The sequence below is a fragment of the Lepus europaeus genome, chromosome 18 (assembly GCF_033115175.1).
Source record: "Lepus europaeus isolate LE1 chromosome 18, mLepTim1.pri, whole genome shotgun sequence".
In the NCBI taxonomy this organism is placed as follows: domain Eukaryota; kingdom Metazoa; phylum Chordata; class Mammalia; order Lagomorpha; family Leporidae; genus Lepus; species Lepus europaeus.
The window spans coordinates 62,465,864-62,480,596 of NC_084844.1; the positions used below are offsets into that span (position 1 = coordinate 62,465,864).

Sequence of the window (14,733 nt, forward strand, 5' to 3'; positions counted from 1 at the left end):
AAAAAAGAAATGGAGCCATGCAATCCACAATGGCATGTGCTTGTCCCAAGCAGCATCTTCATCACTAGGCTAAACACCTGCCTGGTCCAATTACTTTCACTCATCAAACAGTAAACGAGTGTTCCTTTTTCTCCACATCTTTCCCAACAATTACTGTAGTCAGTCGTTTTTCTGGGACCAGAGTAGTTTCTAATAGTGAACACTTCCAACAGGGATGGAGAAGGGGACTCCAGAGGTTGGGGGAAGTCCTCCTGTGCACTCCCAACCCACAGTGAGACTTGTGAACTGGAAGGAGACACCCCTGAGTCAAACTACAGAACTATGGTGCCCAATGCTCACCCTGTTGACTTTATTTTGGGCACACCATAACCACTTCCATGCCTATACCTCCTTTGGCCACCTCTCCCTCCTTCCTTTATTCTCATATTCAAGACCAACAATTGGCCACCAGGCTCCTACCCAAATGTCCTGGCCACATACCTCAAGAACTCCTTTGCTGGCACCTTGGCTCACCTGTTTGACCTACCCAAGGAACCCCTTTACACGTAACTTAATTCTCTGTTTCTATTCATAGGATCTTACCTAGCCATATGGCCTGCTGCCTCTGCCAATTTAAACATACTATCGAGGTTGTCTGCAAGACCATCAAGCTTCATTGTGACAATGAATGCCTGGCAAATACCATACATTGCCGTGAGTCGGAACTACCTGATGATCTTTTTTAGATTTTTATTTGTTTTAAATTTCCTATTTTAAAATTTGAGGGTCAAGTTTAAAGTAACAATGTAATTGCTGTATTTTTATTCATTCATTTAGATCTAAACTCCCTAAATTGCTACACTGCTCCCTTGCTAAAAGTCAGGTTCCCAATTACCACTATGTAATTTAATAATGTAACTTACATATGCACTAAGGATCATGGAAAAGAGATAGAAGGGGAAGGAAGTAATATTGGGAACCACACACGTGGTGTTCTGTGCTCTTGGGTGCTTTGCTTTTCAATGATAACTCATTTGCACACAGTCTATAAACTGGTTTTCTATGTGTTGGGCCTCAAGGAAACTCTGTCTTACAGAACAGGTCTACACTGCTCACTGCGGTTGTTTGTTTTTGCACTTGTATAAAAGAGTACAAGTGATGCTGTTTTATTTGGAGCCTGGGAGTTTCTGGTTCCACAACCAGAAATGGCTGCCTGGCTCCTCCGATGCAGTCAGAAGGCTGCAGTGGTCGGTCATTGGAAACCAATGAAGTAATACTGATCATAGTTCCTGTTTTTTTAACACTGTGAACTCTTCCGAATGCCTCTCTCAAAAATATCTTTTTCCTCCTCTTTTTGTTGCCATTTCATAGGTTTGAGTTTGGCTTTACTTTTCTCTCTACAGTTTCAATGGTACCCCAAATATTGGATTTGACTCCTAATTTAATTGATGAGTGTAGGGCTGTGGACTGACATAAAGCTGTCCCATCAGTCTTCTGTACCAAAAAGCAGTCTCTTCTTTTTTTGACAGTTGAAGAAGCATCCATAGGGAACCCAAAGGGGGCATTCATGAAGATATTGCAAGCCCGGAAGAACAACACCAGCAAGGAGCTGACTATTGAGCCAGAGAACCCAGTATCAGAGAGAAACAGCGTGGACTTCCCAGGTCGCATGAGTGAACAGCCGGACTTCAATGATGAAAGTAACATTACTAGTGCACTGAATTACATATTGCCTTATTTCTCAGAGGAAAATCTGCAAAATGTAGAATCAACATTATTACCATTCATTAAACTGCTTTTTTCAAATGTGCAAGAGAGAGATAAGTCCCTGAGCTACGTGAAAACCCACATAAGAAGGCCCTCTCATCCTTACAGAAATAAGTTGAGAAAGCTCTATTATCTAGAGAATTTGTTAGACGAAGAAATTCAAGAAAAAATCGATGAGGTTAAAAAGGAAGAAAAGGCCATGCTTATGCAGCCTATCCTGTTAGGTCCTCAATTTAACCCTCAAATCCTCCTAAAGAAATCAGAAACTGCCCCGTCACAGGAGAACAGCCTGGCAACCACGCCAAGTGTGGGGTACAGGCTGCAGAGAGTGAACAAAGTCATCAAGGGGCCAAAGGGCTTACGGAAAAGGCACCTCCAGGAGATGAGGAAGAGACTCGGGAGGAGACAGGGCACCTGGCCCTTTGCGGAGAGCATCGGGGGAAGAAGGCTTGGGAGAGCAGGCTCCAGGGAGCTGAAGGAGCTTCAAGTGGCTCAGAGGCCCAGGCAGTTGGTCAGAAACTCCTTGCACATGGAGCCCTTGCTCACAAAGGAACATGGGGCTGCAGCCTCCTCTTTCCTGAAGAAACGCATCCTGGGCAGGTCTTCTACCTCCCCTGCAAAATCTCTCTCAGATCAAAAACAAAGGAAAAGACTTAACCTACACCATTTTTGTCTTAGAAGATGCCAATGCTAGAGCCAAAAATAAGGCGGCAGGGAAACCAATCTCGCATTCCAGACAAAATTACCGTTTTCATAAAACTCGCTCTCACCTGGTCCTCCGAACCCCCAAGGCCAAACTGAGTCAAAAGTTCAGAAGGAAAACTTCCCTCAACAGGCGGACGGCTAGGAAGAGGCCTCCCTTCCCTGCACTGCGGAGTCTCATAAATCCCCCCTCCGGAGAGGCTTTCTCATCCCCCAGAGACCTGCATTCTCAGGGAAGTCCTTCTCTGAGAGAACCTTCTATAGCCGACACTAGGGAGGAAAACCATTCTGGAGGGCGTGTTTTCGAAGAAAGCGTTTTGACAGAAAACACCACTGGGCCTGAAGAAACGCTCCCTGGAGACCAAATGCATATAGATCCTTCAGCTACAGATTCTGCTGGGACCGAGTTCAACCTAATGCCGACTGTGGACCAAACCAAGGAAACACAGTGGGAATACCCCAGCGAGGGCACTGAAGCCCCCACCACACCTGCAGGCTTCACCTACCCCGTGATGGGGTCCCAGGGGGAACAGTTGGAAATTCAGCTGAATCAGCAGCTACAGCCCCTCATCCCCAACACTGATGTGAGAAGGCTCATTTCTCACGTCATCCGCACTCTGAAAATGGACTGCTCTGAGGCCCAGGTGCAACTGCCCTGTGCCAAGCTCATCTCCAAAACAGGCATCCTGATGAAGCTCCTCAGTGAGCAGCAGGAAGAAAAGATAGCCAAGGAAGAATGGGATACAGAGCAGTGGAGGACTGAGACCTATATCAATGAGAGTACAGAAGCCCCGAGTGGACAGAAAGAGCGGGAGTCGAGTAAGGTGAGGACAGGAGACCTGCACCTTTCCATCATTTAGGAGAACCCACCCGGGAGGACCAGGGGCTCCCAGTCCAGATCTTGTCTCGGTAATGTAACTTTAGCCAAGACGGTGACACTTGGTTCCTTTAGGGAAGGAGGCAGACCTAACACACTGTAGAAGAAAATGAGTAATACCAAGATTATAATATTACAGTAGATTTTGTATGGTCTTTTAAGATCTTTTAAGCCACTCACCTGGAAGAAGGGGGTTCTGAATATTAAGCATTCATATTTTCCAGCTCTTTATTCTGTCTTTTTAAACTGTGCTCTTTCTTAGCTCGCAAAAGGAGCTCAAGATCACGGCTATCACAAGCTCATCGTGGCAATATCTGTGACGGCAGTGGTCACGATGCTGGTTATCATCTTCTGTCTCATTGAGGTAAGGACGACTCATTCAGATTTCCAGAGTGCATCCTTCCTTTGTAATAGATTCGGAATCCACAGACTGAACATCAAAGCCACTTTCCACGTACCACGAGCTGACCTTCCTCTTTAGTCACCAAGACTGAGATGCGCTTTATTCTTTTCCTTGAAAAGCACATTCCACAGATTTTTTATAGGAACCCCACTCATGGAAAATCTCTGTGCAACTGGAACCAAGATAACAAGGGACTGGACATTTGGAGAGGTTAAGTGTAAGAAGGCCAGAGTAAAATGGCAGAAGTTCTCCAAAATTATGTCAGGGATTTGATGTACTCTTTTCTACCACTGAACTCTTTCCTCATTGCTGAAACAATGAGATTAGGAAGTGTCACTGCCCTTGGGAGAATGGACGCAGCCAAAAGACAAAAGTATTATCTTACAGAAACATTAGATCTACGTAGCATCCTACTGCTCCAATGTCTAAGACTTTGTCTAAATAAGTTCAGCTGATGCACTGCAGCTGATTCCTGCATCAAGCTACTCTAAATATGTTCCCTCCATGGAGGTTGCCTGCACCCTCCCACACAGCCCAGTGTTTTCACAGTCCCACCACACAAGGCTCCCACAGTCACAAGCACCCAGCCCCCTATCAATTCTCCCAGAGTCCAGCATCTCCTCTAGGTTGGTTGCTGGGTTCGTGGTCAGTAGCTCGAGCAGTTGTTATGTATCTCTAAAATGGTGCCTCTCTTGGCTAGTTACAGCATGCCAGTGCCTGTGGTCAGGGAGAGAGAAATGTGAGCCCCCCCCCCTTTTTTTTTGCTCTAGGTTGGCAGCTACACCACCCCCACAGGGCTCCAAGCCAGACCCATGCCAGGCTTTTCGCACAGCTTTATTGCCAGTGGCTTGAGCTGCTGCAGTATGGTCTCACCTCATTCCAAAGCTGGTGCTGAGGCTCTCAGCTGCTAGGGTCTCAAACTGTGCAAGTCCACACCCTCCATATAGGTCCACAGTGTCCATCCAATTTGCATGGAGTTTCCTCTACCATTTTCCCCCTAAACCTTCCCTGAGATTGCACTCCTTCCACTTTTTTTTAACTATCCACCCCTAGACTAGAGCAGCAAGCTGCCTCCCTATGCCACCATATTGAAAAATCCCTGACATGTGATGATTTTAAATAGCCCTTGTCTGGACTGTTGAAGAACAGTGAATTTTTTTCTTCATATTATTTGTTGAACATTTTACTTAGCGTAGGGTTAATCTAGGAGTATAATATTAACTGAAAATAGATCTTCATAAAAAATAAGAATGGAAATAGGGGGAAGAATAAGGGATGGGAGTGTGGGTGGGAGGGAGGGTAAGGTGGAAAGGATCACTATGTTCCTGAATCTGTATCCATGAAATCTGTATATCTTCAATGAAAGTTTTTAAAAAGACATGTCTAGGCACAAGAAGTAAGTGATAACAGCACAGAGGAGATGAGAAAGAGACCAGCACGGGCAGTGCCCACCCTAACACTACACAGTTTCAGTGCAGGGCAAGCTCCTGCTCTCTAATCTTTTTCATAAATTTAGTAGTTTTTCTCATATATTTTTCCCTAAAGGACGGCAGCTGCTTGTTTTTGTAAAAAGTTTTCTTGGGGTTTGAGTTAAGTTGCATTGAATTTGTAGATTAATTTGAGAACTGGCTTCTTTATGCTACCCTAGAAACATGACATTTTATGGGCTTCAGAAGAGCATCCTCATCACATAAATCTTATACAACTTTCGTTGAGTTTATTCCAAGACAGTTTATTACTTTCTATTGCTATTACAGAAGGGCTCTGTACTCCATTTTCCCTCTAGTCACTGGTGGGGCAAAACAAACAGGAGATCCACTGTACTGCTCTCCTGACTCAGCACCTAGTCACCTCCCCAGACCCACACGTTTTGTCCAACAAAATGCCAGCTGATTATCTTGGGCTTTTTTTTAGGTTGTCCACCATCTCCTATGCAAATGTTGACAGTTTTGTCTCTTCCTTTGCAGTAATTATACCTATTTTTCTTATTGCACTGATTTCAGCCTTTTCAACAATGATGACTAGTAGCAGTCTACTAAGTATCCTACTCCTGTTCTTGCCTTTAAAACACCATTGTTTAGGTTTCTGGTCCATACTTTCAGCAGGTTAAGGGTGTTTCCTTCTACTCCACTTTGTTTTCTTCCAGATTTTTTTTATTTTGTTTAAGGACTACAACTTCCATGTTCCCAAATTTGTATATATTAAATGCATGACGTTGCACTCCCATTCCACTTTTAAGAGGACTCATTGATGAATGGCTCTCAATAGAATGTATTAAGACCCAGAGGCATTCAAGACCAAGGACTGTGGAAGAGTGAGAACTATAAACAAGACAGAATTCCTGTCCTCAAAAAAAGTTATCTTATTGGGCAGGCAAGGCTTTTAGAGGAGGAAAGGGAAGGTAAACGATTTGGAGATAGTATCATTATGGTGAATAATGATTGCTTTTCCTTACAAAACAGATTTACTATCATAGAGGAAGAGTAACAGAAGACATAGAAAAAGCTTCAACGTAAGTATCAGTCTGACAATTGTTACATTAGAATTTTAGAAGTAGAGGAGTATTTAGAACTCCTCTATTTAAACCTGCTCACTTTAGAATGAGGACGTTGCCAGAGGCAGAAGACTACCCATCCGAATGTTTTGCCTGATTCCAGCAAAACTGGTCCTCAGCCACGGCTGGGGAGACAGGACCAGCATGGAGACATGTGCTGTCAGGGGTCCTTCTGAGACACAGCAGCTAGGGAGGGGCTTTGGCTGTGCTGTTCCTGCTGCTGGTGGGCATCTGGCCAGTCCAGAGGCCTTCCCAGAGGCTCCGAGAAGGGCTATGGAAAGTCACATCACACTGGGGGAAGGGGGACAGTCACCCTCAAGGCTGCTGGAGAGTAAAACATATGAGGTGGCTGGAAAACTTACCTTGTCAACTTACTGTTTCCAGACCCCCGCTGCCTATGTCTTTTATTCACACCTTCTCAGACCTTTTGTCTCTCCCTGTTATGGTAAGGAAACAAAAGGAGAAAGGGACAATATCTAGTCCCATAGTCACACTGCCACTGAGTATCACAGAGAGGATGGTTCCTCCCCAGTCAGGGACTTCTCCCTTGGTCATAGTGAGCTTGGGCTGTGCGCTACAATTTCTATTGCAAATCCATACCCACACACTCTGTAGACACAAGCAGTTGCTAAAACAATGCACTCTTTTTCTGTTTTAATCATATTCAAAAAGGGTACCTGTATTTCCACGCTGTTTTTGTACTTTAAAGTGGTTTCACAACTCCATCTTCCATCAGTGACAGACACCCTGCAGTGAGAAAAATCTATGAGCTGGGTAACGTTGCTATTGGACTCGGGCATTGCTTCATAGGATTCAATTTATAGGGGACTAGAGCAGCTATGGAAACACAAGCATGTTCTCCCTACACCCCAGTGAATGATGCTTGTGAGGCTCAATCCTAAAGGGGCAGGTGTCAAATGCCTCTGGGGAGAGAAAATACTTCTGCCTGGGGTGGTGGTGCAGTGTGTCCATTGTGCAAGCATACTTGGGGAGGTGGGGAGAGCGGCAGGAGAGGAAGCCTTGCTCTGCTCTTTTCTCACAGGGAGCTCAGCGAGGGCCCCACTGAGAAGACACCCCCTCCAGAAGGTGAAGAGAGCGAAGCCCCCGAGTAAAACTGTGACTGTCCCACCTCTGTCACCTGCAAATCCTGTTTTCTTTTTTTTTTTATTATTAAACTTTTATTTAATGAATATAAATTTCCAAAGTATAGCTTATGGGTTACAATGGCTTCCCCCTCCCAAAACTTTCCTCCCACCCACAACCCTCCCCCCTCCCACTCCCTCTCCCCTTCCTATCACATCATGATTCATTTTCAATTCTCTTTGTATACAAAAGATCAGTTTAGTATATATTAGGTAACGGTTTCAACAGTTTGCCCCCCATATAGTAACGCAAAGTGAAAAGAAAAGAAAAAAAAAATACTGTTGGAGTACTAGTTATAGCATTAAATAAGGGTGTACAGCACATTAAAGACAGAGATCCTACATACTATATATTTTTTTTAAATTAATTAATTTTCTATGCCATTTCCAATTTAACACCAGGTTTGTTTTTTTTTTTATTCCAATTATCTTTATATACAGAAGATCGATTCAGTATGTAATTAGTAAAGATCTCATCAGTTTGTACCCACGCAGAAACACAAAGTGTAAAAATACTGTTTCAGTACTAGTTATAGCATCACTTCGCTTTAGACGACACATTAGGGACAGATCCCACATGGGATGTAAGTACACAGTGACTCCTGTTGCTGATTTAACAATTTGACACTCCTGTTCATGGTGTCAGTAATCTCCCTAGGCTCTAGTCATGAGTTGCCAGGGCTATGGAAGCCTTTAGAGTTCGCTGACTTTGATATTGTTCCGATAGGGTCACAGTCAAAGTGGAAGTTCTCTCCTCCCTTCAGAGAAAGGTACCTCCTTCTTTGATGGCCCCGTTCTTTCCACTGGGATCTCACTCACAGAGATCTTTCATTTAGGTCTTCTTCTTTTTTTCTTTTCCATGGTATCTTGGCTTTCCATGCCTAAAATACTCTCATGGGCTCTTCAGCCAGATCCGAATGCCTTAGGGGCTGATTCTGAGGCCGGAGTGTTGTTTAGGACATCTGCCATTCTATGAGTCTGCTGTGTATCCCACTTCCCATGTTGGATCTTTCTCTCCTTTTTTGATTCTATCAGTTAGTATTAGCAGACACTTGTCTTGTTTGTGTGATCCCTTTGATTTTTAGACCTGTCTAAGCCATCGAATGTGAACTGAAATTGATCACTTGGACTAGCGAGGTGGCATTGGTACATGCCACCTTGATGGGATTGTATTGGAATCCCCTGGCACATTTCTAACTCCTTCATTTGGGGCAAGACTGATTGTGCATGTCCCAAACTGTGCATCTCCTCCCTCTCTTTTTCCACTCTTAATTTTAGCAGGGATCACTTTTCAGTTAAAATTTAAGCACCTAAGAATAATTGTGTTTTCTTATATTGGCACCTCAGTGGTGCCTATAAAATACTTAATTTCTTACATTCATGGGTGTGATATTCATAAGCAATTTGAGCCAGGTGGCAAGAAATTAAAATGTTGTCAAATATTTACTATATGCAGTAACAGGGACCACAGGCAAGAAAAGCAGGACTGCTTCTAGAAGCCTTGGAGGGAGTCAAGCCCTCCACAGGGGCACAACACCAGCAAGAACTCTCACCTCTCTTCCTCCATGAAGTAGAGGAGTATTGTGAACTCATCTATTTAAACCTGTCAGTCTCCAAGAACCCGAAAACACATCCTCAAGGCACAGACTTTTAAATCAAATACCAGGTGTTCTGGTGCTTTCTCTCCCCTGGATCACTGAGAACCAGTCAGCAGAGGGGGACTAGACCTCCGGCTCACAGAGGACCCACTTCCTCTGGTCGGTCTCGGAGGGTCTTGGGGGTGGTCAGAATATTTGGATCATAATACCTCCCAAGTCACTGTCCAAAGTTCGTCACTGGGAGTGAGAAACACTTCAGCAAGTAACCAATATTCCTGAGACAAAATGGTACTAATAACAATGTGCAGAGGCTGGCGCTGTGGCATAGCGGGTAAAGCTGCCACCTGCAGTCCTGGCCTCCCATATGGGAGCTGGTTCAAGGCCCAGCTGCTCCACTTCTGATCGAGCTCTCTGCTATGGCCTGGGAAAGCAGTGCAACATGGCCCAAGTCCTCGGGCCCCTGCTCCCATGTGGGAGACCCAGAAGAAGCTCCTGGCTCCTGGCTTTTGGATTGCAGCCAACTGGGGAGTGAACCAGTGGATGGAAAACCTCTCTCTCTCTCTCTAACTCTCTAACTCTGTCTTTAAAATAAATAAATAAATAAATCTTTTTAAAACAAAAACCAATGGGCAGTGGCAGCAGCCACTGCCATTCAGGATTTTCCTACTTTTTGCCAGGCTCTATGTCAGGCATTTTAAATTCTTGTATCACGTATCCCAGCAATCCATGGGAGCAAATGCCTTTATCATTATTTGACAGATAAAGAAACAGGGCTCAAGGCATGGCAGTGACCTGCCCAAAGTCACACATCCAAAAGTGCTAGGATTTTTTTAAAGATTTATTTATTTGAAAGTCAAGAGTTACACAGAAAGAGGAGAGGCAGAGAGAGAGAGAGAAGTCTTTCATCACTCCCCAACTGGCCTCAATGCCTGGAGCTGTGCCAGTCTGAAGCCAGGAGCCAGGAGAAAAGTTAGGATTTTAACCCAGGGGTGTTAGACTCCAAAGCCTCTGGGACCTGCTGTAGGGCACTAGATATAGAAAAAGAACAACCAGGGCCAGTGCTGTGGCATAGTAGGCTAAGCCTCCATCTGCGGTGCTGGCATCCCATATGGGTGCTGGTTCTAGTCCCAGCTGCTCCTCTTCCAATCCAGCTCTCTGCTATGGCCTGGGAAAGCAGTAGAAGATGGTCCAAGATGTCTCTGCACCCATGTGAGAGACCCGGAAAAAGCTCCTGACTGCTCACTCCTGGCTTTGGACTGGTCCAGCTCCAACCTTTGCAGCCATTTGGGGAGTAAGCCAGAGGATGGAAGAGCTCTCTCTCATTCTCTCCCTCGCTCTGTCTGTGACTTTGTCAAATAAATAAGAAGAAGAAGAAGGAGGAGGAGGAGGAGGAGGAGCAGGAGAAGGAGGAAGAAGGAGGAAGACGGAAGAAGAAGAAGGAGGAGAGGAGGAGGAGGAGGAGGAGGAGGAAAGGAACAACCAGGGTTGCCACCAAAGTGGCGACAGCAGCGATGATCACACTGATGGGAAAAGACGGTGGCTGCTACTGTTCACTGAGCACCAGCTAGGCACAGGTACAGTACTAGGCAGTAGAGTCACAGAAATGCCCCCACGCTGGTCACATTTTATAACTGGGGGAGGGGGATGTTGATATGAATGCGAGTGTTGGATATAAACAGGGAGAAATCACAATAGAGACTTTTGGGCTTCCTGGAGTCTGGATGGGGATTCCAGACAGCTGCAGGTTCCTATTTTGGCTTACTTACAGCATTTACAACATGGTACACAATGTGAGGCTTAGATAATGCTTTTATGTAATAAAGTCTCAAATTGAGTAATTCTTATTAGTCTCGATAATAAAAAATAAGCCCACCATATTTTTAATATAATAGCTTTTTCAATGTCATCAACATTACTTTTTATTTACATATTACTTGATAATCTGAAGAACACACTTGAAGATAATTGGAAGAACACATATGAGGGTATACTACCTGTATTATTTTTGCTAAAGTTCCCATAATAAAGTAACTTAAAGCAGACATTGCTTTTCTCACAGATCTGGAGGCCAGAAGTCTGAGATCAAGATGCTGGTAGCATTTGGTTTCTTCTAAGCACTCTCTCCTCGATTTGGCTATTTTTTTTTTTAACCGGCAGAGTGGACAGTGAGAGAGAGAGACAGAGAGAAAGGTCTTCCTTTACCATTGGTTCACTCTCCAATGGCCACTGCAGCCAGCGCACTGTGCTGATCCGAAGCCAGGAGCCAGGTGCTTCTCCTGGTCTCCCATGCGGGTGCAGGTCCCAAGCACTTGGGCCATCCTCCACTGCATTCCCGGGCCACAGCAGAGAGCTGGACTGGAAGAGGAACAACCGGGACAGAATCCGGTGTGCTGGCACCGCAGGTGGATGATTAGCATACTGAGGCGCAGCTCTGGCCTTCAATTTGGCTATTGTTATTCCTAAACAAAAACTCCCAAGAGTGAGAGTCTGCTTTGCCCAGCTTGTCCTGGATTGCTCAGTTTGTATCCTACCCTAGAGCCTGGCCAACTGTTGATGACCTGTCGTCACCCCTAAGGTCAGGTGCACACCGCTGGCTGTAACTGGGAAGGGAAAATGGGAACCCACGGCCAGGGGGCACAAAACCTGCTTCTACCTCCACCTTACTGACAGGCAAACTTCAGCTCAGAAGACCAATGCCACTACATCAATGAAGTTCTCACGGATTCCTATGAAACCTGCCAGAGAGAAATGAAGCATTTTTAAAAAGATGGTGAAAAGAGGCAGCAGATGGCTAGGGAAAAGGGATACAGAAAAGAAATGCAGTGGTTCAGAGGAGGAGATAGGTGGCCAGGGCAGTGTGAGAAAGAGGAACTTGTGCTGGGGAGGGAGCTGACTGGGGCAGAGTCCCTTTACTCATGGGGCTCCTACACTGAGAAGAAAGACAACCATCTGAATCCATGTTGTGTTGCACACGACAGTAGCTCAGTACCAACAAGTAGTCAGGCTCCTGGTTGAGTGGAAAGGGATGCAGGTGTGGAAGGAGTAAAGTAGCTGGGAAAGAAAGGTGTTGTTTTAGCTGCCAGGAGGTATCAAAAGCACTCTAAACAGAGGACGGCACATGGGCAGAGAAGCATCAAACTGTGTGAGTCTTCTAGAACATGGAGTGCAAGGAGTAGAAGACAGTTCATGAAGCTGTACATGTGACAGAGAACCATACCTGGTCATGAACTTGGCCAAACAAGATGAACTACTGACAGTTTTAAGCAGAGAGAAGATGTGACCAAGCTTACAAGAGTGCTGATAGCCTAGAAATGGAGAGAGCGAGAGATCAACTGGGAGGTCCAGACTCAGCAGCAACCTTGGGGATTGGGTATCTAACAGGTGGGGCAATGCAGCAGGGCTTGGATTCCCCTTTCAGCTTGTTGGCAGAGAAATAGCTCAAGACACATGAGCACAATGGGAAAACAGGCTCCCCCTTTCTAGTGAGTCAGTTTCTACCATCAGACAGTTTCCATTGACGATGGCATATGTGCCCTCTGCCTCGCCACCTCTTTAAACATGTAGTACATTCCAGGGCAGGTCTCCTCTATAGAACTCTATCCATGGCAGACACAGGCAAGCTAAGTCCAGCCTAACGCACCTTTGAAAACCTGAGAGACTGAGTCTGCTCTTGTATCACTCTGGTTGTACATCTTCCCCCAAAACTCTAATTCCTCCCTGCTCAATGTGATGCTAGCATCCCCTTTATGGGACAGGGAGTCAAGGAATTTTATACCTAGGAAAACCTATGAGTTTGTAGGCACGGCAACTATTGTGGTAGTGAGGAGACTTAGAGCCTAGGGCCAAAGTCCCCAACCATGATCTAGGCATCATGAATTAATACAGCATCTCAGAGGCTTGTCTTAAGTCTGTCTGCCTTAACCCTGTGTCAGACAGTTATGGTTTATCTGATGCTCTGTAAGAACAATATAAATTTACCACTCAGATTTTCTCCAAGTCAAGAATTCAGGGGTAGCTTTGGCAGCTCTGGCTCTGGGTCATTCAAAATGTTAAGCTATTAGCCAGAGCTGCAGGCATCAGAGAGGTTAACTGAGGCTGGCGGATCTACCTCCCAAGTGGCTCACCCACTCATCTTCAGGGGAAGTTGGTGCCAGCCAAGGAGGGATGCCTCAGTGTCTCCCATTAGGGGGCCTGTCTGAAGGACCCTTATGGGGGAGAGGGACAAGAAACTAGGCCTGGGCAAATATCAGGGGCTTCTTAAGAGGTTAGATGTTCCCCAGAGTCCAGCGGGCAGGACGTTCTCTGGGAAGGAAAAGTCAATCCCCTTCAGAAAACCTCTAGGCACGCCCAGAGCAGAGCTGCCCCTCCCCTCCGGGAAACCTCTAGGCACGCCCAGAGCAGAGCTGCCCCTCCCCTACGGGAAACCTCTGGGCGCGCCCAGAGCAGAGCTGCCCCTCCCCTTCGGAGAGTCTCTAGGCGCGCACTTATGATGTCACTGCGACCGGCCAATCCTGTAACACCTCAGCACTCTCCCTCAGCACTCTCCCTCAGCATTCTCCCGTATGCTAATTGTCCCTCCGAACCAGCCAATCCCGTGCCACCTCTGCATTTTACACCAGCACTCTCCACCAGCATTCTTCGCCAGCATTCTCCCATATGCTAATGTCCCTCTGAACTGACCAATCCTACGCATGCGCATTAGGAATATGCTAATTTGTTGCCTATATAACCTGTGTGAAACTGCCGCTCAGGGCTCCTCACTGCCTGAGGTGGGGGCCCGTTTGCGCAAACGTTCAATAAAAACCTCGTGCTTTTTGCATCAACTGGTCTGGAGTCTGGATCTTTGGGCGTCCTCCCGAGCAAGTGGGCATCTCTGCAACTGAGAGGTCCAACATGTCCACATGCTATTTGGTGACGTGTCCTCACACCATGATGACTGGCTCCTTTTGGAGGGAGTGTTCTGAGCACAAAGAGATGGATGATACTTTTTATGAACTAGCCTCAGAAGTACAGGGCATTATCTCCGCCAATAGTATGGTCAAGAAGTCAATGATTCAATCTCTTGAAGAGAGAAGGGTTAAAGAATTTGTAAATATATAGTAAAACCTCTTGCACATAGGGTAAAAAAAAAAAAACAATTTTCACCACTATTACTCTCACTCTTCAGTACTTCACTTCAGACCCCTGCTTGGGGGGGGGCAGTTCCCACACTAAGCAGTTCTGCAATTCTCTGTGAATGCCAAGTAGGCATTCTATAATTCCATTCAATTATGACACAGCTAGTGTCAGGTCACACATGCACAGGCTGACCTTACTTCAGGTGCCAATCAAAAATCCAGTCTGCCACCTGTGCTTCTGACTGGGTAGCTGTAAATCCGGATTCCTATGACATCCCTCTTTGGGTATAATCACTTGCTAGAATCCAGAAAAATAATCACTTAGTCTTGCCAACTGATCAGAAAGGATGATGTAAAGGATGTAAAGGAGCAGCCAGATGAAGACACACATCCGCATGGTCTGGAAGGCTCCCATGGAGTCAGGGTGATCCACCCTCCCAACACATGGACGTATGCCTCCACCTGGAGGATCCCCTATGCCAGCTGTCCTGAGTCAATCTCCAAGACACAGGCACCTACTTTAACAAGGCTCTGTGTGTTCTCTACACTCCTGAGGTGTTATAGGGAAGGCCAGGAGAAAGCAGAGGCCCTCTA

General features: G+C 45.8%; 1 protein-coding gene and 1 pseudogene across 1 annotated transcript in view; one reads left to right on the forward strand and one right to left on the reverse strand.

The window, feature by feature from the left end:
• Positions 1-13,827, forward strand: part of LOC133777155 (leucine-rich repeat-containing protein 37A3-like) — a 95,369-nt pseudogene extending 81,542 nt beyond the window's left edge.
• Positions 6,959-14,733, reverse strand: part of LOC133777180 (leucine-rich repeat-containing protein 37B-like) — a 45,625-nt gene continuing 37,850 nt past the window's right edge. Inside the window, exon 7 of the mRNA XM_062216662.1 lies at positions 6,959-7,029. Within this exon, the coding sequence (XP_062072646.1) occupies positions 7,015-7,029 (15 nt within the window). The 3' untranslated portion in view covers positions 6,959-7,014. The remainder of the gene's footprint in view (positions 7,030-14,733) is intronic.